This window comes from Coffea arabica, chromosome 7c (genome assembly GCF_036785885.1).
Source record: "Coffea arabica cultivar ET-39 chromosome 7c, Coffea Arabica ET-39 HiFi, whole genome shotgun sequence".
NCBI classification, from domain to species: Eukaryota; Viridiplantae; Streptophyta; class Magnoliopsida; order Gentianales; family Rubiaceae; genus Coffea; species Coffea arabica.
Genome location: NC_092322.1, coordinates 14,746,743 through 14,774,086, shown reverse-complemented (window position 1 = coordinate 14,774,086; position 27,344 = coordinate 14,746,743). Strand labels below are relative to the sequence as shown.

At 34.1% G+C, this 27,344-nt stretch overlaps 2 protein-coding genes across 5 annotated transcripts; both read right to left on the bottom strand.

Annotated features, from left to right (window-relative positions):
• Positions 1-5,191: 5,191 nt before the first annotated feature.
• LOC113699237 (uncharacterized) lies at positions 5,192-12,339 on the bottom strand. 2 transcript variants are annotated; one of them, XM_027219446.2, is made up of 8 exons: positions 12,282-12,339; positions 10,377-10,766; positions 10,243-10,284; positions 9,217-9,699; positions 8,977-9,126; positions 8,499-8,651; positions 6,531-7,003; positions 5,192-6,104 (listed from the first exon to the last, which is right to left on the bottom strand). In XM_027219446.2, exons 1-8 carry the CDS (start codon positions 12,295-12,297, stop codon positions 5,457-5,459), a joined length of 2,355 nt encoding a protein of 784 aa, XP_027075247.1. In that variant the 5' UTR covers positions 12,298-12,339; the 3' UTR covers positions 5,192-5,456. The 2 variants fall into 2 exon arrangements, with proteins under 2 accessions (XP_027075247.1, XP_027075248.1); XM_027219447.2 differs by having other exon boundaries at positions 9,268-9,699.
• A 2,295-nt stretch (positions 12,340-14,634) lies between these two features.
• LOC113699628 (uncharacterized) lies at positions 14,635-26,268 on the bottom strand. 3 transcript variants are annotated; one of them, XM_072058142.1, is made up of 8 exons: positions 26,112-26,268; positions 23,441-23,830; positions 23,276-23,323; positions 22,410-22,895; positions 22,170-22,319; positions 21,723-21,890; positions 16,741-17,213; positions 14,635-15,526 (listed from the first exon to the last, which is right to left on the bottom strand). In XM_072058142.1, exons 1-8 carry the CDS (start codon positions 26,125-26,127, stop codon positions 14,897-14,899), a joined length of 2,361 nt encoding a protein of 786 aa, XP_071914243.1. In that variant the 5' UTR covers positions 26,128-26,268; the 3' UTR covers positions 14,635-14,896. The 3 variants fall into 3 exon arrangements, with proteins under 3 accessions (XP_071914243.1, XP_027075800.1, XP_071914244.1); XM_027219999.2 differs by having other exon boundaries at positions 23,276-23,299; XM_072058143.1 differs by lacking the exon at positions 23,276-23,323.
• Between the last annotated feature and the right edge of the window lie 1,076 nt (positions 26,269-27,344).

Here is a 27,344-nt window from a genome sequence, read left to right as displayed (position 1 = left end):
GGCATGATTAGATTTGTGTCAGGGGAATACGCGGGTTAATCTAAAATAACCCTGGTAGTGCGTTATTTGGTTAGAATAGGGCTCTTCTAATACGTAAGACAGTTGGGGAATTAAATCTTACGGGCGTACCTGAGATTATTTCCTAATTAGAGCAGTGATTAACGGGCGTACCTTAATCACCGACACAGTAAGGAGGGGTTGACTGGCATCGCTTGTTTGGCAGCTATAACCTATTTATCAGTAAATAATTGGAATTGGCTTGCATCAATGATCAATTAGGTGAACCATTGCTGAAGTTACTTCTTGGCTAGCTCCTTAATTAATATTATCTTGGTTTTAGTGAATTGCCATTTGATTTTTAGTTGCCTACTTGATTTTATTCTTAATTGTTTTCTTGTTTTAATTGATTCAGGCCTTTAATTATTGTTACTCTGAGTTCAGTGAAGTATTGTTTAGTTTCTAGTCAGTTATTTATTTTTTATTTTCATTTTCTTATTTGAATTTATTTGCTTGTTATCGTTCCTACAAAATCACCCCCTGTGTTACTTTGGATTTCTTAAGAAACAAGTATACCCAGTCCCTGTGGATACGACCCTACTTGTCCTGTCTACAAATTCATAATTATTTGTGAAAAGAAATAACCATTCCATTTGGGTATATCGGATTAAGCAAACTCTTCGGGAATAGGGTGAATCAAGTAACCCATTGCACACCTAGAGTCCCTGCTCCAGTACTTGGAATTGGGTTTGGTCATTTTAACTAGCAACTAAGTTTAATTTTATTATTGTACAGGCTTCGACATCCTGTCAAAACAAAAAGATTCAGAACTATTTGAAAATAAATAAATAATATTATCCTAGAAAAGAGTCAAGAAAATGAAAAGGCAAGCTTTGTAGTGCTTATCATCTTGATTGTTTACAAAGAACTGAAAAATTCACCTGTTGCCTTATATATGTAAAATTAACATTCTTAATTTGACATATTGGATAGAAAAGGCGATATCCTTCAATAAGGACTTGCCAAGAAGAAAAGTCAAAAAATTCTGAGTTAAATTTGAAGAAAAAAAGAAAAATATATTATAAGGGTATTCAACACATGCTATGGTAAAAGGAACTCGAGGTCCTAAAATTAGCTTAGTTGGTAAGAACAATAATCAGGTAAATCAGAAGTCACTCAATTAACTTAGGGTACATTTGATAAAATTGAAGTCTGAAAATTGAAGTTTGAAATTCAAAATCTGAAATCTAAATTTTATTAAATTATTAAATTGTTAAGTATTAAATCTAATACACTTGAATACATATAACATTCAGTGATAAGTGAATAGCTTATAACTTAATTTTAGGAGCAAGTTTTGCCTAGAAAATTCAGTGCCATTTAATTAATTCAAACATTTAATTTTTTGTTAGCCAACGGTCTAAATATGTTAAGATCCGATTTTATTAATTTTAAGTGTTGAATTGGGTTATCAAATAGGGCCTAGTCTTCCATTGTTCAGGTCCTTCTCTTTTCTAAGGCTTAAAGTCCCTCCAATGCCCCAAAAAAAAAATGATAATGAACTCATGAAATAATAGCAAAGGCTATTAACTATATATTATTACTAGTTTTTTTGGCTTCCTAGGCAGATAAAATTTTGTATAGAAATTTTTAACGTGGGAAAAATTTAATAAATGAAACTTAAAAATGTTTACAATTAGGAGGACATGTAGGGATTCCACCAGAAGCTGTAGTTTACCTTGAGATGTTACAAAAGGAATAGAAAGGCAAAAGTGACTCTCGGCCACTCTATATATTTCCTCTGCAATCACAGTTTTAGGGAAAGAATTGCTGGAGGCTGTTGGCATTTGACACCTCCGCTGATGCTGTCGAGTTGCAGACTAGCAGGTCGGCATGTATAATTTAGGGTTAATTTCACTTTGTACTTTTCAATTACACTTAAATTTTCACTTAAATTTTTAAATTTTTAAACGAGACATTTTAGTTCTTAGAGTATGAAATTTGTCCCATTTGAGTAAAATCTATCTCATTCAAATAGCCTCAAAGTCTAGGACAATGGTATCATGTGATAAACTGCTCTCCTTCATCTTTGGAAGATTGTTCTTCATGACTTTACATGATGTTATATTGATTTGTTCGATTGATTTGTAATGAGACTTTTGTTTGCACGGCGTAGTACAAACTTTTCATACAAGGGCAAAATAAAAAATGAGATGATGTGGCATTAGGGGAGGGGGTAGGAAGGGAGGAGTGGATTTGATTGGGTGGTTCAAAGGAAGAAAGTGTAAATAAAAGGTTTTGGATTCAAACCCACCGATTTATACTAAAATAATAATAATAATAAATGAAATGATGTGAAATCATTTTTGGAAGTAAAATCTGAAAATAACCAAGTTACTCTTCCTCTCTTGTTACTTGTTTGCTTCTTGTAAAATTCGCGAAAGATGACGTATAGTCATTGCTTGTTGTCTCAAGAAACATGAAAGAAAGAAGAAACACAAAAGATTTTCAACTTTTTCTCAATATAACATGGTTTGACATCCTCATTGAAAGGACGGTAAACAATTATTGATAGGGAATAGGGTGACAATTCTCGATACGACCTGAAAACATAACTCGAATCTAACATGAAATTAGTGGGTATGGGTTTATTCTTCACAGGTTTGGGTCAAATTTAGGTCAGATTCGAATGACCCGCTAAGCAAACAGGTCGAATTCGGGACAGCCCACGGATTGATCCGTTTGACCCGTTTAATATATAATTTTATAGTTTAATTAATAAATTAGAGGCATAAGGTAAATAAAAAGAAAACTAATTAAGGTTATAAATTAGTATTACAAGAATGGAATCATGAATGTTGTGCGAAAATAGGGTATTTTATTTGTGAAAGTATCGTACTTTTGTTTTTGTTCATGATTTTTTTTGTACAAAAAGAAAAATAAAAAAATTACTATGAAATTGGGCTGCAATTTTGTATATTCTTATGGAAACTCCATTATAAAAAAAAAATCCATCATACTATCAAAATGAGAAGGTTAAAAAAGAAAAGAAAATTAAGCAAACAGGTTATTCAGGTCAAGTTTGGGTAGCCCGCGAAATTAACGAGTCAGGTTCGAGTCAAGAAAGCCGATTCATTTAAATTTTCTGGTCGAATTCCGGTTGATGTGTTGGCCAAGATACCTTAGTCTCAACCTGTGACCCGAACTGATTGCCACCCCTAATAGGGAACATTGAAATGATTTAGGACTTCACTAAATTATTTTAAATCAAAAAAGTGAAGGGTTATCAATTAATTAAAGAGAACACCGTAATCACTTTGGATTTTGTCGAGTTATTTCTGTTATCAAATAAGTGAAAGATATTTTAGATATTACCCCAAAAAAATACGATTATAATACCTACAGCCATATCATTTACTCATATCAAGAACGCTATGTTAAATTTGATTCAAGGTTTATCCTCATAGCTCAACCAACAATGATGCTGAGGAATCCCATCTTAGCTGCATTTGCTAACACTATATAATCTATCTATCTGTTATCTATTACCCTATAGAAAGTATCACCAGTCTTTATGTGTAAGAATCTAAGCAAAAATTGTTCTTAATTTTTGTGATATCAAAATTGCCCTTAGCACCAACAAATAGACAAATGGCATTGCATTTTCATAATAATTAATAAGAATTATGCTAACAGTTACAAAGAAACATTCCTTGAGTTGTGGAGAATTAAACCGAAAAAAATAAATTCATTGCATTTCATCAATAATTAATATTAATTATGCCAACAATTGCAAGAATAAAAAACATTCTTTTGAGTTATGATGAATTAAATCGAAAAAAGAACAAATCTTATTTATAAATTATAAAAATATGGTGAATCTTAGTGGTTAATAGTGTTAGTAAAAAGTGATATTAGTTTTTGTGATACCAAAATTATACTCCTCTCTAATAAATGGACAAATTGTATTGCATGTCACTAATAAATAATATCAAAGATGCTAGCAATTATAAAAATCAAAGATTCCTTACTTTTTTATTTACCCAAAAAAAGAAGGACAAATTTTGTTTACAAAATACCTAAGTTTATAAAGAGTACTTCAAACATAAAACAAAATATAATATTTTGGTACTATGAGTCTCTTCAAAAATACCATGAGTCTTTTTGTTTTCTGGACACAAGTAAATTAAGTATTAAGAGTACCTTTTTAGTATAAGTGTATCAGTACTGAGTTAGAAATTTTAACACAAAATATAATAGGAGATAGAATACGATGGTAGACAAAGAGTTTTATATTAGGAATTTATTTATTTAAATTGCAACAAAAATTAAATTCTAATGAACTTTATCAATGGTATTCTTGTAACAACTAGCAACATTAAACTATTATTAATGAATATTATATATATCAATGCCAATCATAATAATAATAGTTACAAAAGCGAAACATCCCTTTAAGTTAAGGTGAACTAAACAAAACATATATTCTTTTCTATAAAATATCCAATTTCAAAGAGTACTTTAAAGGTGATTAAAAATATATCCAAGTTCAATATGACTATTATATAATAAATAATCTTAGCATCTTATAATCTTTAATCGTATAAACTCTATAATCATAAAGTATATCATCAATGAGAAATACAAATAACCAAATCAAAATATTTCTCTTCAAAGTTAAGCTAGTTAAACTCGAACAATGGAATTTCAATATATTTAAATCCTATTATAATTACAATAGCACTATAGATCATTTTACAATCCACTATTAGTAAAAAAGAAAAAGAAAAATAATTAGAAAAAATCACTAAAACTTATAATTAAAAATAGAATGACTTAAAGGGGAACAATAAATTATTCAAAAAGTTAAAAATTTTATCTGAAAATACATAAAAGAGAACATTTAGGTTATCCAAATTTAATAGAAAGATAAAAAAATATTGATACTATTACAAAATAAAAATGCTCTTGTGGACAAATAATGCTTTATTGGTTGTACAGATGTGTTGGTTACTTATGGCAAATTAAGTTCAGAAAAAAAATACAAAATAATATAAATATTAAATATCACATTTTTTTTTTTATCTCAATTACCTTTATTCCTTCAAAACAAATAATTTTTTAAAAATTTTAAGAAAAAAATCTAAACGTGCAAAGCACATGATCCATTATTAGTGAATATTAGGTAGTAGTATTTGATGTGGCAAACAATCAAAAGCGATCCATAGGCATGATTTATTGATAGCTCAAGGAATCCACAGAATCAAAGGAATCTGTAGAATTTGGGCTCAAGCTGGGCACAAGCTGGGAAAAAAACAAGAGAGTCAAAACAACTAGATGTTGCCTACAAGATCTATTTAAAACATTACACTGAAGGATTAATTATTTAAAAAGCAACTTCTTGAAGCAAACTACGGGAAGTGAAATACAGAATATCATGATACGCAGCAGAATGGAGATCAGATGCTGGTTGTAGTGTCCGTTGCAAAACTATAGAGCTTCTTTTTAGGTTTTTCGAAGATGCCCTGTCCGTAAGTGCGACTGATCATCTCAACCAGAAGAGGGAATTGCAACAATGAGTAAAGAGCTATTGGAACAACAGAGAAAACTATGATTGGGTAGGAAATCCAAGCTACTTGTTTGATCAGCATCAGATAGAGAGCAGTACCAAATGATGCCATCATGGTGACTATCGATACGAACAAGCATGTGATTCCAAATATCAGCTTTGTGGGCAAGGACTTGAGAAAATCTCGTTCAGCATAACGTGCAGTGAGAATCCCCAAGAACATTAGAATTGATGTCGAAGAAGTGAACATCGACAGTGCATTTGATGCCATAAAAATCAAAAATGCTTTTGATTGAGTTTCTAGCATGACAGGGAGCCCTGTTTTACTATCATTACCACCTGGAACTGTGAAAGCTGTTGTAAACATGACTGCAGCGATGAGAGTTCCCACAATCATACTTGATCCTGCCGTATTTTTCATCCATCTTTCTCCCTCCTTAGCCAACACCTTATGCTCTTCAGTAAAGAGTTCAGAAGGTGTTTTGTTATAGGCATTGCGTTGTTCCTTCATCCTTGGTTGCACAATACTCTCAACTTCCTGCAAACTAATTCACGTCAGGAACAATCTCTCACTAGGACAATACAAGTAAATAAAGAATCTTGCAGCTGTTATGTCTTTATTTCATGACACAGTGACATGAGTTGCAACATAGAGATAGTTTGGCTGTCTTTACGACACCTATAAATGCCGCTATTAGGTGCATTTGCAACATTGAAATTGTGCCGCATACATTTTTTGCAGCATCATAAAAGCGGCTGTCGTATTTCTTATGGGGCATGAGTTTAGGCAACATATCAGAATAATGCCACAAATCTACCGCAAAAACCTTTTTTTGTAGCTGTATATGTTGATTTTTCGCGGCATTATTCTGATGCCGCATAAAGCCAAAATTCTTGTAGTTTCATGAGACATGAAAACAAAAATATGTATGACTACGAATTGACTTTGAATTAAATTGCTCACCTTATACCATTGTATTTCCTTTTGCATTTGAAGAGCTGCTCCAGAAATCTTGTCAAGTTGAGACAATGGAGACAGCTTGGCTGCTAAATGTAGCAGATTGTTGCCGAAGAAATCACCCCTACGTGCTAGTATGCTCTTTCTTGTTTCCAAGGCATTTAAAAAGCTATAAATTTTCTCTTGGCGAAGCAGAATTGCATGTGAAAAAATTGTTCTGCCCTTTCCGTCTCTTTTATATATGATTGTGGTCTTATATGTAAAACTGTTCTCAACGAACTCAATGATTCCTTGCTCAATCGCATCGTATAAAATTTTCATGATATCCATCTTTTCAAGGTCTTTCATGCTCAATTCCCGGATTTCCTCAAATATGAGCTTCCGGAGTTCAATGGCATCTTTATGAATCAATTTCCTGTCATGATACAAACCAAGGCAACTTAATATGCTCCAACCGAGTCCATGCAAAACCTTCCGCACTGTAAGAAAACAGATACACATAGGATGAATTAAATGAGATGGAAAGCCATTAGTATCATAAATGCTTCAAAAGTGAGATCAAAGGGAATAAAACAGAAGTCTAGCAGTTATTTAGTTGCACAACAGCGTAAGGGCATCTAAAACATTGTTACACTCGACTGAAGAGCCTCTTCACAACTAAACAGACAGGAAACTAGTATTATATGTCTTCAGAGATAGAAACTTGCATGCCTGCTTAGTGCATATGAAGCGCCAAATGAGTTGTACAGAAAAGAAAGAGCAGAACTTGTGAACAGATATATGATAGGAATAATGCCTATTGGAATGTACAAAGAATGAAAAGCTCAGAGAAAGAAGGCAAGGATCGGAAAGAGTTAACAACTATTTATAAAATTTCCCCAATTTCTTTCGTTTTTTTTCTTCTTTCTCAAACCTTTTCTCAATTTCTCTTGTTTTCTTCTAAATCAAGGTGAAACTCATAAGAATCCGGATCAATCAAGTAAGGGAGGGCTAAGAACTACAGATTTGCCTGCTTACCAAGGTAATTTTAGTGGCTGAGAACAATGGCTTTGCCTAAAAAAAGTGAAACCCATGAGAATCCTTAAGTTTAGCAATCGTATTTATGCACACATGTGAATGAAAAATCCCTCGTTCTTATCCTTAGAAGGACATAATCTTTTATCTTTAATAATCTTCTATCTTTTTTTTTTCCAAAAAAAAAAAAAAATCTCTTTTCTTCTTTTATTTTAATAATCTTTTATTCCTACTAGAAAAGCCTCCAAAATGTTGGACTTAATCCTATAAAACTTGAACTTTCCTCTGGCTTATCCCAGTTATAGATAGGCCTATTCAAACACACAAAGGACTGTGAATGGGCCGGATCGGTCTAATGATAGCGCTTTGGATTAAGCCTTAAGTTTTAACTGGTTTAATGATAGCTTGAATCTAAACATAAAGGCCGACTTAATCGTGCTTGGGGCTTCATTAGGCTCCGCCCAATTAAGCATCGCCTGAATAATTTTGCATGTAAGTGTATATATTTTATAGGGTAAATCTTTTCCTTTATAGATTTTTTGATAGTATAAGTAAAAGAGTTCAAATATGAAATTTTTCAAAGTTGAATTTCAAATTCAAAGTTTATCAGAATTCAAAGTTATCACTCATTCAAAATTGATAGCGAATACACTATCAGAACATAATATAGAAGATTAATACTATTTTATGGGTCGTGCTGCAGTGAAGACAAGTTATTGGATTTTAAGAAAATAAAAAAGAACTAAATTATGATATTTATAAAGAAGAAATAGCAGTATAATAAAAGGTAGAATAGAGAGTGAGACAGAAGATCCGTTGCCAAAAACAACACACTCCATTTTGTCATCTAGCTACAGCAAAAATTGAGAGAAAAAAGAAAAGCTAGGGAGAAGATTCCTAACCCAAAAATGTTTTGCAACAGAAGGAATTTTGGAAGACGAAATTTGATACTTGACATACCAAAGCTAGTAATCTGTAGGCCCCGATTTCCTGTCAAATTCGCTTCATCATCAGTAATCTCAATGCTGTGGTCTTCAATCATGCTTGCTTTTGTTGTCTGATCATCTTTAGCAGAATCTGCTGGACTCCCCCATGGAGAATGTTCCATTAGACCTGGGGCATAAATACAGAGTATAAGTAGCAGTCTCCAACACTAGTACACAATTACTATATGCGGCAAGTTGGTATTCTTGTTATTGGAAGATTTTATGCTGAGATAACAATCAAAATTCAAATTTCATACTGATATGGCAATTAAAATTCGTAGAAAGTAAGAAAAAAAATGCACAATGGCTATTATTCTTAGATTGTTTTCCTTCTCACTGAATTAGAGTGCATAATATTGTTCTTCATTATATACAAGTCAGTGATCATTATTAAAACATTTACCCTGGAATTTGATGTAAAAGTAAAGTAGAACTGGAAAAAGGACACTAACATGAATGGATCCATCTTTTCCAGGAAACAAGTTTGGTTCCACTAGGAAATGCGGATGGCTTGTGAGCCAGTAACTGGAGAGCATAGTCACCATTATGATCTGGGGTGACACCAAGTTTTGGATATCGTCGAAGTAGCATTAAAGCAACATCTGTAGCAATCAGAAAGGGGTTAGGGGCACATATATTGAAGAAGGGTTTGATGCAGATTGGTATATTGCCTCTTGCATCCACAATCTTACCATACATTTCTGCTGTTATCAGGGAATTAAGCAGTGTAGCACCATTCTTACCCTCCTCTGGGCGAAATAACTCTCTTGGTGTCACCGAGTATAGATAATCAACCATATGCTTTTGACCATACAAAGCAGCCACTATGACAGGAAGCTGCCCATCAAGTCCGTCATTCTCCTTGATAAGAAGCCCGTCATTTTTTTCCACGATTGTTTTTGCCAACTTTGTTACACCACGGATTGCAGCAAAAGTAAGAGCTGTGCATCCATTGTCATTAGCCATATTCAAGTCAGCTGGTTGCATTCTTCTCAACAGCTCCTTTGCAATTTTCATGTGTCCATTTAGAATGGCAAATTGAAGTGCAGTTCCTCTATGTGATGAAATTATGGCCCTAACAGCGCCTGGATCTTGATCAAGCAGACTTTTTGTGCCATCAAAATCGCCTGTTGCAATTGCTATGTACAAGGGCCTATAGCGAAGGTCTTTTGGTCCTGTAAACATTAGAATTTGTTTCGAATAATATCTCTAATATGGTCATCTATCATAATTAATGAGCTCGTAGAAGGCACAATAGAAATCTGAACGAGTATAAAAATTTCAAGAAGTCCAGAAAAAGAGCAATAATAGTGTCATTGGATATTAAGCAATGACTAAATGAAGATTCCAGATGTGAAAGATATATTCTAAGCTTTTGGAAAATTAGGCCTCCCAACTCTGAAGTCTCTGCCATTGTTTGGCACAGCAGAGCTAGATGAATTGGAGTTTTATTTGAAGCAACGTACAGAAAAATTCCCTAGTGAAGAATTGCTTGCTAAATGAGCAAAAGAAAACTAATCAAATGGAATAAGCAAAAAAATAAAGAAAACCTGCAATTGCTGAATCATAACTTTGCTCCGATACCACATGATTGAAAATACTTATCGAATGAACCATAGTGTTCTTAAAATTTGTCGAAGAGAGAAAACTTCTTCAATTCACTTCTAAAATTATATGTGAAACCGTAAACATTTCATAGCAACATGATCGAGAGTTACCTTCTTCTTCAACACGGCTTCTTTCATCTTCAGGATCACCTTCTGAGAATATTTTGTAGGAAAACTTCTTCAATTCACTTCTAAAATTATATGTGAAACCGTAAACATTTCATAGCAACATGATCGAGAGTTACCTTTTTCTTCAACACGGCTGCTTTCATCTTCACGATCACCTTTTGCAAATATTTTGTAGGGCTTTAGTTTTTCCACCAAATGCTTCCAAGCAACTTCCGCAGAAGTGTGAGCCTCCTTAAGTTTAACATATGTGCCTGTTCCACACGAAAGTTGGATGGCATGCAAGGCCAATGCATTCTTCTTCTTCCATTCCTCATGTTCTTGTTTCTTTTCTTCTCCATATTCTTGTCTCTCATCGTTTATAGGATCTTTCTCCCCTCCAGAAACAACACCCCAAAGGCCATGACCAACCAAATAATGCTCCAAGCATCTTTTCCATTCCTCATAGTTCTCCTCAGTGAACTCCTCGGGAACAATTCCGATTGCTGCTCTACCAATTCTATCATCTCCTGCTTAGATGCATAATCTTAAAGGATGCCAATGTCCAAGATATATCGGCGGGTGCACAATTTAATTAAAACACTTACCAGAACTTACAAAGAACATAGATAATAAACAAGTTTATTCCTATTAGTCAAAAAGCAACTAGAATTGGTCCCTTTAGCTTAAACTGTGTGTCAAATTGGAGGACATTAGAGCACTTTTGGAGGCTGTGCTAGAAGGGCTCAAAAAGGGCATTTCCACAGAAAGAAAACACATAAAAAGTGAGGTATACGAATTTGCTTTCGTAAGATGGTATGGCTATCTGTTCGAACAATAATCAGAAAACGCTAGACGCAGCTTTGAAAATGCAAAATTAGACCTACCCCAAAACCAAAAAAAAAAAAAAAGAAATGCAAAATTAGGTCATTGTTCAGAAGCATACCAACCAAAGCTAGAGATCTTGAAACCAAGCGGTAAGATGAAATAACGAACCAGTAACAAATTTCCTTTCAATTCGTCAAGAAATAAATGAAGGCATTTGTCCTGAACTTCATTAACTGATTAAACAACCTCACAACCCCATCAGATTTCTTCCTTATTTTGGCCATTTGGAATTATGGACTACGGAAAAGTCAAGAAATACTGCAAGACTAATATACTAAAGTCCCAGTTACTGTTTGCAACAATGGATTCCCAGAAGAGCAGTGAGTTCAACTGATCGTCCTTTCAAGAATTAGCCTCAACTACTCATTTTGACTCTCCCGTGATTCTACATCTAATTAAGGAATGCATGGTGATATTTCACTGTAAATCAAACAGGACTGATTTTGAAGGTGGCCATGCAGAGACATTGACGGCCTCACAATGTACGGTGCAGGCCCCCAAAATGTAGTTACAGACCCACGTCCCACTCCTCGCGGCAGGGTTTAGGCAAAGCTTCATATTCCTATAGTTTTTTTTTTTGTTTCATATTCCTATAGTTACCAAAAGGTTCTGTTTGTTTGGCGGAAAAGTGAAGTAAAATGAGGTAAAGAAAAAGGAACTTTATCACATGTTTGGTTGACAAAAGAGATTCCACGAACTCAACATTACAAGATTTTTTAAATGGGTGCCTATAATTTGTATTAAAAAAATTCTAATGGATGCCTCAGGATAACTATTAAAACACCTAAATTACAACTTAACATAGTATATGAATACACATGTACATCAAATCGTTCAGAAACAAATATTAGGGAATAGATTGTTAAGAGCGAAATTGGCCATTTTAACAATGAAAAATTTAAGTCATAAGTAGAAAAGTCACTCAAATTCAGAAACATGACTTTGCACCTCTTTGGCTGCTTAGAATTGATCCAATGGAATGAAAAGAGGAAAAATAGAAAATAGGAAAAAAAAAAAGAAAAAGAAAAACCAAATGGGGTAAATGGAAAACAGCATGACTTTTACGCTGATCATAAGTGAACAAAATATCACAATTGAGCACTTATATGTAGAATAAAATGAGGGAACCAAAAAAACACGTATTTCTTTGGTCTAACCTGAAACTTTCGTCATCCTTTGACCGTGACTTTTTGTAATTAATAGAGGAAGCGAAACCGTAATGGCGCCCTAAGCATTAATTAGCACCGGTATTTATAGAAGCACACATCAAGGGATTCTGATTAATGGGAATAGCATCTATATACAGTTTATACAACAAAGTGATTCTGATTAATTAATGGGAATAGCTTTTTATATGCGCTTTAGTGATTCTCATTAATGGGAATAGCATTTATGTACACTTTTGCACCTTTTCTTTCTTGTTATCTACAGTATCTTGTTTCTGATTAATGATATGATGTAACATAAATTAAAGTGGTTATTCGATACAACTGTGATATGCTATGCTATTCCCATGTGTTTCACGCAATCAATGCAAATTGATTGATTTTTAGCTAATAAAATTCCAACGAGCTAATAAAATTCTAGTCTTACTTTTTTCATTGTAATTATGATAAGTATTAGTATGATTTTTCATTCCAACGAGCTGATTTTTCTTCATTTTATTATTCATATTATTATTGTTATGATCATTATTAATATAATTATGACTACTATATTATATTAGTATTGATTTTATTTTTAACTTGGGTTTTAGTGAGACTCAATGGATACCCTCTTATTTTACCATGAAAATTAAAGGAGAAGAAGAAGAGTTAATTTCATGCATTTCCAACCTAATCTTTACATACATACATTGAGAACTTGTAAAGACTTATATATATTGTGGTCCATGCAACCTCACCTCCGCAGACTCCTATAATAAACCATTAGAAACCAGAAGACTACAGTTCACGAATATCAAAAGGCTGGTTTACCACTTATCACATATTGCTGATAACATGGAAGAAAAGTTTCACCCAAAAAAAAAGATAAAAGTAATCCATTACATTTTAGATTACATAGCCACATTAATCAAAGATAAAAGTACTAATAAATCTTAATAAACACACATGTTTGCTTGACCTCTGCTGATATAAATTCAGCAAAGAATTTAACGCAGTGGAAAGTATTATTTGGACTCCATTTTTGTGGTCCTTGAATAGTCCATCAATTATTGGTCTTTTTGTCAAAAAAAAAAAAAAGAATATTCCATCGATTCCTTAAGAAAAAGAATACTCAGATAATGTCATATCCACAAATGCATGAAACAAACATGGAGCAGCAATATATCTCTTTGGCTATGCTTTAGAACCAAATTCCAGACCAAATTAAATTGGCTAGGAGCTAATCAACTCTCTCATGTCTATTTTATCCACAAAGCCATAGAGGTTGGCACAGCTGGTTTTCCCCATACTTTTCCAAATATGATTCGATATCACACTTAACAGTAGTAAATAAATTTTGATTTATATTAAGAGTAAACAGATAAAGGATCCTCTCTAATGAGACTTGTGACTTTACTAAGTTATTTTGAATCAAATAAGTGAAGGGTTATCGATTAATTAAAGAGAACTTTGTAATCACTTTGGACTTTGTCTAAGTAATTTTTATCAAACAAGGGGTGGCAATTTTTGATACGATTCGAAAATATAATTCGAACCTAACACAAAATTAGTGGGTATGGATTTATTCTTCACGTGTTCGAGTCAAAATCATGTCAGACTCGATTAATCCGCCAAACAAACAAGATTGACCTATTTGACCCGTTTAACCCATTTAATGTGTAAGTTTATAATTTAATAATAAATTGGACGTAAAGAAAACTAACCTAGATTAGTATTACGAGAACGGAATCATGAGTGTTTTGCGAAAACAAGATATTTTATTTGTGAAAGCGTCGTAATTTTATTTTTGTTCATGATTTTTTTTTTGTACAAAAAGGAAAACAAAAAAATTACTACAAGTACCATATACAAAATTTAAGATTGGGCTGCAACTTTCTATATTTTTACGGAAACTCCATTATAGAAAAGTCCACCATACTACCAAGGTGAGAAGGCCGAAAAAAGGAATGTTAAACACATAGGTTATTCAGGTTAGGTTCGAATAACCTGTGAAATTAGCGAGTCATATTTTGTTAACGTGTTTGTTCATGATACTTGGGTCTCAACCCAACCAGCCAACCCGCAGCCTGACCTAATTGCCACCCCTAAAATAAGTGAAGGGTATCTTAGGCGTTACAAAGGAAAAACCACAATTATAATATGCACATTTATATCATTTACTCATACCAAGAACACTATATTAGATTTGATTTAAGATTCATCTTCACAGCACAACCAGCAATGATACTGAGGAATTCCATCTTAGTTGCATTTGCTAACACTAAATAATGAGTAAGAGAACTCAGCAAATCCAATTAAAATATCAATACTACATATTAGGTAGTAATTGATGTGGCAAAAACAATCAAAAGCAACCCATAGGTATGATTTATTGATAGCTCAAGGAATCCATAGAATCAAAGGAATATGTAGAATTCCAGCGCAAACTGGGCACAAGCTGGAAACAAAACGAAAGAGCCAAAACAACTAGATGTTGCCTACAAGATCTATTTAAAGCATTACACTGAAGGATTATGTAAAAAGCAACTTCTTGAAGCAATCTACTGGAAGTGAAATACAGAATGTTATGATAAGCAGCAGAATGGAGATCAGATTGTAGTAGTAGTTCAGATTTCAAAACTATCGAGTTTCTTGTTAGGTTTGTCGAAGATACCATGTCCGTAAGTGCGACCGATCATCTCAACCAGAAGAGGGAATTGCAACAATGAGTAAAGAGCTATTGGAATAACAGAGAAAGCTATGATTGGGTAGGAAATCCAAGCTACTTGTTCGATCAGCATCAGATATAGAGCAGTACCAAATGATGCCATCATGGTGACTATCGATACAAACAAGCATGTGATTCCAAATATTAGCTTTGTGGGCAAGGACTTGAGAAAATCTCGTTCAGCATAACGTGCAGTGAGAATCCCCAAGAACATTAGAATTGATGTCGAAGAAGTGAACAGCGACAGTGCATTTGATGCCATAAAAATCAAAAATGCTTTTGATTGAGTTTCTAGCATGACAGGGAGCCCTGTTTTACTATCATTACCACCTGGAACCGTGAAAGCTGTTGTAAACATGACTGCCGCAATGAGAGTTCCCACAATCATGCTTGATCCTGCTGTATTTTTCATCCATCTCTCTCCTTCCTTAGCCAACACCTTATGTTCTTCAGAAAAGAGGGCGGAAGGCGTTTTATTACTGGCATTCAATTCTTCCTTCATCCTTGGTTGTACAATACTCTCAACTTCCTACAAAACAATTGTTGTCAGGAACAAAGTTTTACTAGGACAATACAATTAGGTAAAGAATTATTGTAGTTCTTATATCTGTATGTCTTGGCATAATGAAAAAAAGCTGCAACATAGAGAAAGTCTGACCGTCATTGCGACACCTATAGATGCCACAAGTACGTTCGCAACATTTAATTGTGTCACAAAACTGCCTCATTTTTTGCGGAGCTATAATAAAGACTGTCGTATTTCTTATGTGGCATGAGTTTAGGCAACATATCAGAAAAATGCTACAAATCTATTGCAAAACTTTTTTTGCAGCAGTATGTTGATTTTCCACTGCATACTCTGATGAGACGTAAAGCCAAAATTCTTGGAGTTTCATAAGACATGAAAACGAAAACAAATGACCACGAAAATGTGGTAGACTAAGGGTCTATTTGTTTCAATGTAGAATATTTTCCCTAAGAAAACATTTTCAATGAAAATCCTTTCCTGGAAAATATCTAATTTTCCCTTCATTTGCTGATGTTTGGTGCAATTTTAAGAAAATGTTCCAAAAAAATTAAAATCCTCCAACAATAATATTGTCCCCGGATTTCTCTTTTGCTAAGTGCTATTACTAATTATCATTACCTCTACCCACCTCGTCAGCCACCACAAACAATCCCCAATCCAAATCATTTCAAGTCCCAAAAAATAAATCAAAGAACAGAACTAGGAATTCAAAATCTCTCAAACCCAGTTGCGCGTCATTGTAATTAACTCTTCTTCTAAAAATGCTCCTCCTGCCTCCATTGGCTTTATTTTTTTTCCTTCTCCAAAACTTCTCAATGCAAAGCCCATAAATGTGTTTGTGTGGCACAAGAGAAAAGGAATAGTAGGAGGAACATAAACTAGAGGTGGAAAGTTGTGGGATTTGCAGAAGCAAGTGCAGGGACGTTGCTCTTGATTTGATCTCTGTTGTATGGTACTTAAGGTTTTGTACAATAGCCAAGCGCCAAGGAGACTGATAAGTCGCGATAGTTGTTGGAAAATAACTTCCATATCTTAATTCTGGAAGTCATTTTACACCAAGTTATGTAAAAGATTTTCTACCAGAAAAATTTTCCTGACCTCTTTTGCAGCCAAACACCAGGAATTGAAGAAAATATTTTCTGGAAAAGATTTTCAGTTCAAACAAACAGACCCTAAGATAAAATAGGATATTGACTTTGAATTAAATTGCTTACCTTAAACCATTGTAGTTCCCTTTGCATTTGAAGAGCTGCTCCCGAAACCCTGTCAAGTTGAGACGACGGAGACAGCTTGGCTGCTAAATGTAGGAAATTGTTTCGGAAAAAATCATGCCTACGTGCTAGAATGCTCTTTCTTGTTCCCAAGGCATATATAAGGCTATAAATTTTCTCTTGGCGAAGCACAATTGCATGTGAGAAAATTGTTCTGCCCTTTTTGTCTCTTTTATATATGATTCCGGTCCTAAATTTGAAAGTTTTTTCAACGAACTCGACGATTCCATGTTCAATCGCATCGTATAAAATTTTATCGATGTCCATCTCTTCAAGTTCTTTCATGCTCAATGTCTCAATTTCCTTGAATATACAGGTTAGGAGTTGAATGGCATCTTTATGAATCAATTTCCTGTCATGACACAGACCGAGGCATCTTAATATGCTCCAACCGAGTCCATGCAAAACCTTCAGTACTGCAGGAAAACAAATATACATAGAATGAATTAAATGAGATGGAAAGCCTGTAGTGTTATTCATGCTTCAGACGTGAGATCAAAGTGAATAAAATAGATCTGTAGCAGTGTATTAGTTGCACAACTGCATACGGACATCTAAAACGGAACTATACTCGACTAAAGAGCCTCTTCACAACTAAACGTACGTGAAACTAGTATTGTTTGTCATTAGAGATAGAAACTTACATTCCTGCTTAGTGAATATGACGTGTCAAATGAGTTGTACAGAAAAAGGGAGTTAAAAAAGTGGGATTTAAACTACATTATCACTTGATACTGACAGTGAAAAAGAACACAATTAGAAGGACAAACTTGTGGACAGATGATAGGAAATAGGAATAGTACCTATTGGAATGTGCAAGGAATGAAGAGCTCAGACAGAGGAAGATGGTAAGGATAGGAAACAGTTAACAACTGGATACGGTGGTATAAGCTGCCAAAAATGGAAGAGGCATCCACTTTTTCATACAAGGGATAATTTCAGAAACCTCCCTGAGATTTCTGACGATTTCACTGAACTCCCTTGATATTTTCAATATTACACTTGCATCCCTTGATGATAACGAATAACTATAATAACCTTTATAATTTTTCAAAGGACAAGCCATTGATAAAAAGGGAAAAAGATAACAAAAGAAAGGAAAATGGAAAAAGGAAAACAATTCGTCTTGACCAAGCCACATATTGTGGCAAAACTATTTCAGTCATGACCATTAAATTGTAACCTTATATCACTCAAATATGCTGATCCAGAAAAATGTCTCCTTCCTTATCGTCAGCTTGCCATCACTATTCCTATAACCTTTCTCAAAACTTCTCTTGAATTCTTGATCTTCTAAAATCTAATCTGAACCCTTTAACTCTTTTTTATTCTGTTACCCTACTCATTACAACGTTGGTATCACTATCCATAAATTGAAATAGAATAGAAATCTAAAATTGTCATACCCATTAAAAGCCTTTATCTCACTTATCTTATTGTCATGCTACTGCTGTTGATGATGATGGAAGCAATCATCACCACCAACAACCCAATTGTTCGTATCATTGAGCACAAAAAAGCCATTGGATTACGGGAAAGTACAACTTGATTGCCTGTACTAAACTACTACCCCAATGTTGCTTGGTTCCTCTTAATAGATAGCAAACTTGATCTCAATAAAATTGTGTCAATTCAGAGAAAAAATGTGGGTTGATTTAGGATGACCAATCCAAATGTTGAGAGCAAAGGTTAAAAGAATTTTGGTAACTGAGCGATTGGCCGTTTGAGTGGGGAAAAGGTAAGAATTGTAAGTTTTATGATAAACAGTTTGATAGGCAATATATGGAAAAAACTTATAGAGAGGTAAAGATTGTGAAGGTAAGAACTACGACAGTGGATTTTGGCATCTAAGATAAAGAGTTTGTTCGAAAGAAGAAGTGATAAGAGTTTGAAAATTTGGATGGATGTAAAAAACCATGAAAATGGAAAACATCATGACATTGGTTAAGCAACAAAACGCATACTTTTAAAAAATTTTAATGGTTATTCATATTTTGAAAATTAGATGAGGGCAATTTTGGGCATTCATATACTTTTTTGGTCTTACATCATCAAGGTGAAATCCAAACTTATGTTTTAGGGGAGCTATGTGTAATTTTCAAAACATGAGGGGAGCTGTCTAAAATTATGAGAAACCTCAGGAAGGTTTCTGAAATTATCCCTTCATAAAAAAGCTGACATAACTATGGCAAATTATCAGAGGGCACCTCATGTTCTGACACATGGAGAACTAACATTGTCCTACATATCCATATTTGTGTAACTCTGTATTTGGGGGAGAGGATCCTAAGCAGTTTTTCGGTATAATCACTTGAGGGAATTTATGGTAAAGATTCCACCAGTTGAATTTTGAGCAGCACAGATGCAAATGCACAAGAATTGGTAAGACCAGAAGTTGAACATTATTTACGATCCCTATACATGTGTTTTGTTACTGTCTACATCTCTTGTTTCACTAAGTACACATTCAGTTATATACATCTTCCCGAAGCAATATTCTTTGCACTTGGGAGTCCAACTCACTCTGGAGGAGTAAAGATTGTCTTGACCGTACGTGAAGGACTTGATGTATACTTGCATAGTACCACAGCTTTTTTTTTTTTGGGGACTTTGGTGGCAGTGTATGGAACTATTGGCTGAGATGGGGAAAATTGGGGATTAGAGGCTTTTAAGTGCAAAAGAAGGAAAATAGATTTTGGAAAATCGCTATTTATACAACCTTCCCAATTTCTTTCATTTCGTCTTCTTTCTCAGTTTCTTTTGTTTCTTCTAAATCAAGGTGAAACTCATAAGAATCCGGATCAATCAAGGAGAGCTAGAAACTACAGCTTTGCCTGCTTACCACGGTAATTTTAGTGGCTAAGAACTATGAGTTTGCCTAAATAAGGTGAAACTCATAAGAATCCTTAAGTAAATAACCTTCTATCTTTTTTTATAATAATATTTTATCTTTTTTAAAATAATATTTCTTAAATAATCTTTTATCTTTACTAGAAAATGTTCCAAAATGTGAGACTTGGGGTGCATTTGATAAAACTAAAATATGAAACCATAAATCTAAAGTCTAAATCTATTAAGTTATTACATTATTAAATACTAAATCAAATACATTTGAGTGTATATCACATTTAGTGATAAGTAAATAGTTTATCACTTATTTTTTCAAGCAAGATTTGTCTAAGAAATTTAATGCCACTTAATTAATTCAGATATTTACTTTGGTTATCAAACGCGTCTAAACATATTAAGATCTGGACAGTTGAACCAGTGATCCGCTAAACCCGGCAGTTTTTTATGAACTCGGTGGTTTTGAAAATTTTTCTGATTACTTTTTTACCCAATTTTTTAATTTGACCAACCACACCAACATAGGCATTGTCCTCTCTTTGACAATAAAATGAGAAAAATTGAAAAGAAATTTGGGAATTAGGGTTTATTTCTTTGTTTGATACTTAGATTTATCATTTATATTTGTATATAATATCAATATGAATCCATGAATTAAGAAACATGTATGGGTGTGTATATGAACTTTGAAACATGAATAGCTTATGGTTTGTTAACATTTAAGAATTTCTATATTTATATTATAATTTATATGTTTATTTATTTATATTAATTTTTTTTATTATATAGTGTGACCCAACGGTTCAATCTGTGACCCCACTGATTGAACTATTGACCCACCAACCCAGTCCTCCTGCCAGGTTGATGCCCGGGTTGATTTTAATAACTATGTTTTGAACCAAAATATAAGAGTCGATTTGATCGTAAGTTGAGCCACGGCTTCATTCAACTCTACACAACTCAAGCTTGGCCCAAATAATTTTACATGTAAGTATATATATTTTAGAGAAAATGACATGTTTCATCCCTCACATTTCGTAAAAATATTCTTTTCGTTCCTCACATTTAAAACGAAGCAAATTGGTTCTTCACATTTAAAAACCCAAGCTTTACATCCTAGAAATAAACTCTTAGTTGTGATCAAACCATCTAATAACTCAATTACAAATTTTGGGGATAGAATTGATTGATCACTTGCAAAAACATATTTCCAATAAATAAATTAAAACAATTAAAAAATCTTAATTAAAACCCATTTGATTTTTCAAAAGAACGAAATAGTGCTAAGGCTCTCAAGCACTAAACCCTTAGCCATCTTCCTCAGTTTTGTTGCACTAAGGGTTTAGTACTTGAGAGCCTTAGCACTGTTTCGTTCTTTTGAAGAAACAAATGGGTTTTAATTAAGATTTTTTAATTATTTTAATTTATTTGTTGGAAATATATTTTTGCAAGTGATCTATCAATTCTATCTCCAAAATTTGTAATTGAGTTATTAGATGGTTTGATTCACCACTGAGAGTTTATTTCTAGGATGTAAAAGTTTGGATTTTTAAATGTGAAAGACCAATTTGTTTCGTTTTAAATGTGAGGGACGAAAAGAATATTTTTACGAAATGTGATGGATGAAACATGTTATTTTCCCTATATTTTGTATATTACAATGTAAAAAGGTAATACCCCATATACCATTATGTTAATGTCAAATATATATTAATATAATTATGCTTTAATCGTGAGTTTAGCCCAAATCCGAACTAAACCGAAAGCCTCAACATATTTGGGATCTAAGTGTGAGCTTAATAAAACAAAACACCAAGCCCAGAAGCCCAAAGATCTTGTTTCTTTTGTAAGCCACATTTGGATTTGTCAAACTCACTCCCAAAAACCTGTTGGCAGCCCTAATCGCTTGTCATACTATTTGACCTACTAAAATACGTCGCGCTCCATTCTGTCATCAAGCTACAGCAAAATTTGAGGAGGAAAAACGGAAAAAATAAAAGCTAGAGAGGAGATTCCCACCCCAAAAGTCTTTAGCTATGGAAGGAATTTTGGAAAAAGAAATTTAATTTTTGACATACCACAGCTAGTAATCCATAGGCCTTGATTCCCTGTCAAATTCTTCTCACCATCACTAGAATGATGAATCTCAATGCTGTGGTCTCCAATCATGCTTGCTTTTTTCGTACTTGCTATCTCATCTCCAGCAGAATCTGTTGGACTCCCCCATGGAGAATGTTCCATTAGACCTGGGGCATAAATAGATGGTATTCTTGACGTTGGAAGTTTTTATACTGACATGACAATCAAAATTCAAATTTCATACTGGAATGATAATTAAAATTCATAGAAAGTTAAAAAAGAAAAAAGAAATGCATAATGGCTATTGTTCTTAGATTGTTCTCCTTATCACTGAATTAGAGAGCAGAATATTTTCCTTCATTATATACAAGTCAGTGATCATTATCACGACATTTGCCCTGGTATTTGATTAAAAGGTAAAGTTGAAATGGGAAAAGGACACTAACACGAATAGATCCATCTTTTCCAGAAAACAAGTTTGGCTCCACTAGGAAATGCAGATGGCTTGTGAGCCAGTAACTTGAGAGCATAGTCACCATTATGATCTGGGGTGACGCCAAGTTTTGGATACCGTTGAAGTAGCATTGAAGCAACATCTGTAACAATAAAAAGCAGAAGCTAGATCATTAGAGGCACATATAGTCTGATGCAGATTGGTATATTGCCTTTTACATCTATAATCTTACCATAAATTTCCGCCGTAATCAGGGAATTAAGCAGTGTAGCTCCGTTCTTGCCCACCTCTGGATGTAGTTGCTCCTTTGGTGTCACCGAGTATAGATAATTGACCATATGCTTTTGACCATACAAAGCAGCCACGATGACAGGAAGCTGCCCATCATCAAGTTCATTTTCCCTGCTAAGTAGACTATCATTTTTGTTCACGATTGCCCTTGCCAACTTCTTTTCACCACTGATAGCAGCAAGAGTAAGAGCTGTGCATCCATAGTCATTAACCATTTCCAAGTCTGCTTGTTCCATTTTCCTCAACAGTTCCTTTGCGATTTTCATGTGTCCATTTAGAATGGCAAGGTGAAGTGCAGTTTCTCCATGTGATGAAATTATGGCCCTAACAGCGTCTGGATCTTGATGAAGGAGACTTTTTGTGAGATGAAGATCGCCCTTTTCAATTGCTATGTACAAGGGCGCATAATGGAGGTACTCTTTTGGTCCTGTAAACATTAGAATTTGTTTCGAATAATATCTCTAATATGGTCATCTATCATAATTAATGAGCAATTGAAATCTGAATGAGTATAAACTGTTCAAGAAGCATAGAAAAGCAGAAAAAGAGCAATAATATTGTAATTGGATATTAACCAAATCACTAATGACAAATTCTAGCTGTGGGAGATGTTTTGCAAGGCCTTTTTTTGGTAAATTAGGCCTCACAACTCTCAAGTGTCCGCCATTATTTGGCACACAGAGCTTGCACAATTGAATTGGAGTTTCATTTGAAGTAAAGTACAGAAATTCCACAGCAAAGAATTGCCTGATAAAAGAGCAAAAGAAAAGAAATCAAATGGAATAAGAGTAAGAACAGATGGAAAACCTGCAATCGCTGAATGCTTCCCTCCTGCTACCACATGATTCAAGTTAGCTATCAAATGAACCATTTTGTTCTTAAAATTTGACCAAGAGAGAGAACCTCTTCATTCCACATGTAAAATTACTTGCGAAACCATAAATATTTCATAGCAACATCATCGAGAGTTACCTTCTTCTTCAACATGGCTGCTTTCATCTTCAGGATCACCTTCCCCCAATATTTTGTGGGGCTTTAGTTTTTCCACCAAATGCTTCCATGCAACTTCCGCAGAAGTGTGAGCTTCCTTAAGTTTAACATATGTGCCCGGTCCACACGAAAGTTGGATGGCATGTAAGGCCAATGCATTCTTCTTCTTCCATTCCTCATGTTCTTGTTCCTTTTCTTCGCCATATTCTTGTCTCTCATCGTTCATAGGATCTTGCTCCTCTCCAGAAACAACACCCCAAAGGCCATGACCGACCAAATAATGTTCCAAGCATCTTTTCCATTCCTCATAGTTCTCCTCAGTGAGCTCCTCAGGAACGATTCCGATTGCTGCTCTACCAATTATATCATCTCCTGCTTAGAAACATAATCTTAGAGGATGCCAGTGTCCAAGATATAAAGGTGGATGCACAATTTCAATTCGACACTATTACCGAAAGTTACAACCAACGTAGATAATCAAGAAGTTTATTCACATTAGCCAAAAGACAACTAGCAAACACCATTAGTTCCTTTAGCTTATATAAAGAAATGATCTATTCTTATCAATTGAACTAACTTGTGTTGGCTCTATACTAAGCCATGATATAGTGTTGGCAAAGTTCCATAGTCATAGTGAATGAAATTCAAGGCCTTAACAATTGTTTGTACCAATTATACAAGATAATTTACATAAGAATTTTTAAACGGTATCCAACTACTAGTTAAAACATCTAAATTACACTTTTTGGATGCTTGGTTCATGCTCCCGAATTGGAATTCGTATCATACACAAATAATTAAAACAGGTACAACCCTATGTTTTTTTTTTTTAGGAAAAACCCTATGTTATCGTTACAATATTATATTGGTTGGGAAAATCTTTTTAAGTTTGGGTATCAGAATAAGATGTTATATTTTTTAACAGTTTTTCCTCTCTTTTTTTTCCCCTTTTTTCCCTTCCTCCAAATTCCACCCGTTTTGGACGTCGACGGACAGCATTTCTTCCTTACCGCCACCAATCAGCTTTCAAGCTCAAGAGAAATTCAAACCTAATTACCACTTTAACCTCTTGAAATCATATTTATTTCCAAGATTTTCCTATCAAAGATAGATGTAAGTTGAAACTAGATATCCAAAATAGCAGAATGTTGATCATCTTCTTTGGTTCAAGAAGTTTATACTTAGTTTGTTACTATCAAAATCACCCCCAAACCTCATCACTAGAAGTCTTGTCAACTACAGTGACTAGATCGAAATTTGTCTGTTTGTCATTTAAAGGTCAAATTTGGTAATCAACTAAAACTTTCCCAATATAGTCAGGGATGCAGAGTCACATACTCACATTTCTAGATTTCATTCCAACTCTTCAATCCCCGTACCTTTTTGCCGAGCAACAATTATGATAGTGATTCTAATTCTTGATTCCAAAACCTTCTTACCAAGCAGCCCCTTAGTTTATCATAGGATTATTTCACACAGATTTATTGCACCATTATATTGAGACATCTTCTTAAATTAATTCCATTATTTCTGGAATGCAAATAGCTGTACTGGGAATTGTCATCTCCTTTTGAAAATTTCTCTATAATTTTGTTTTAACCGCACAAAAATCTAAATTGGGAGATTCTTACCCATGAAGGATCATATATAATTGTCTATGACAACTATTCAAAAAAAAAAAAAAAAAAACTCGTCACAAATGGAATTAGGTGATGTCCCTCAAAAAAAAAAAAAAAAGGAATTAGGTGTGTAATTTTAAGGTGTTATTTACACCATATTATCTATCAAACACAATCTCTCCATGCACGAGATAGAAAATGGGATTGTCAATTGGGCATTTTGAATTGAATTTTATCAAACCCAAGCTCACTATTAAAAAAAATCTAGTGATGATGTTCACACTCGTCTGACTCACAAAAAAATTGGATGCTATCGGGCCTTCTCACCTCAAAAGCTAGCTCAAGGGGCTTTTCCTTACACTTATAACATAGCATCCTGTTCTTTTCACGGTCGATGTGAGATAAATTCAACAGAATTTAATAAAATCCAAACTTCGCTTACAATAAAATCCGACTTCATATCTAGGCCCAAAATTATGTTCGACCTAGCGTGTGAGACTCGACTCGAAATTTTTCGAGCTGAGCTGACCAAGATCAAGTCTGCACAAACCCATATTGTCAGTCCTAACTGCAGAGCAAGTCTGTACAGTGTGTGAGTAGTTCACCGTAAATTTTACTCCCTAGATTGATATCAACCCAATGCTTTAAGAACTATCAAGCACAATTAGTTAGGAAAAACTACAATAAAAACAACTTGTACATAAAAAGTATGCAATTTTTACAGAAGATTTACAACGAATTGACCGTTTAACTAACCTAGAAGTGTTAGGCATTATTAATTATCACTCTACATGACTCGAGTAAAAAGTTGCAATTATTGTCTCCAATATCTGGAACAGGACTTCTTCGTTGCTTGAACATTAGAACTGGTTAGATGAAACCAGAGTGATGTATTGAATGCTAGAACTGCTGTTGCATGCGCAAAAAAGGGACAACTGGAACATAGCATGACTTTTATGGTAATCATAAGTGAACATTCATATCCTAAATGAGCAAATATACAGACCAAAAAATGTGTATGTTTTTAGACTAACCTGCAACTTTCGTCATCCTTCGGGCTTGATCTTTTGTGATGGGGAAACAGAAACTATTCTAGGCACTCATTAGCTTTAGCACTAGCATTTATAGAGAGAATGATTCTCATTCTTATACACTTTTGCACTTTTTATTTCTTTTTTATCTGTGTTCTTTCTGATCAATGATCTGATGTTCTTTTTAAAGTACGTTATGCGACACAACTGTAAATATGCTGCTACCATTCCCATGTGTCTGAGACATGAGGGATTCTTTGCGTAAATTGATGATTTAGCTAATAAAATACGAACAAATCACAATTTTTGGTGGTGGAATATGATTACAATTTTCAAAATTGCTTCAATTTTTGGTGGTGGGATTGAAAAGCAACCCACAATAATGATATACTCCTTTGATTCTTACGGCAATGCTTTCTTACTCGTTAAAATTGGGTGGTGCAGAAAATATCCCACAAGAATATAACAAAGAAGAAGAAATATGAGAGAACTCTTGAGACGTGATGATATTATTACATGTAAATGATTTTTTTTTGCAAATAATCTCTATCCAAAATCACAAGTTCCTCCATCCCCTTGTTAAATGATTTCATCAAGAAAAGGAAAAAAAAAAAGGCAGATGGAATTTAATTTCTCAGCATCTAACTCTGAAAAATTATAGCTTGCATTTACTAATTGGGTTCGCATTGAAAAAGAATTACACTTGTTCGTTGTTTGGGACCTTTTTCTGCTTTCTTTTCACAAGTAGACAAACCCGTACGAGATCCATGTGTTTTTCTATCCTGTGCTTGCATTGGATTCCCATTATTATCTCAGATTGACTGAGGCTATGCTCAGAAGTCTGAACCAATAATGAAGTCACTGGGCCATTTCAATAATTCAGTCTGGGTGGATTGAAAAGGAACTTACGACCATTTCCACGGTCATCCATGGCAGCAGACGTTTTTTTTTTTTGTGTTTTTAGGCTATTTTTTACTTTTGTGTTTTTAGTCTAACCTTGAGAAATTACTGCTTGCATTTACTGTTTGGGCTGGCATTGGAATAAAATTTCACTCATTTGGTGTTTGGTAACCGTTTTTTTTTTTGCTCTCTTTTACGGCAATAAAAAGGTATAATGTGACAAATTTTGTACCACTCGATTTATCATTTATGAGTGGAGTCATAAATCGGCTAATTGATTGAAATATAGATACTTGCCAAAAAGTTCCGTCAAATGTGGTCCATCAGCTCCGTGGT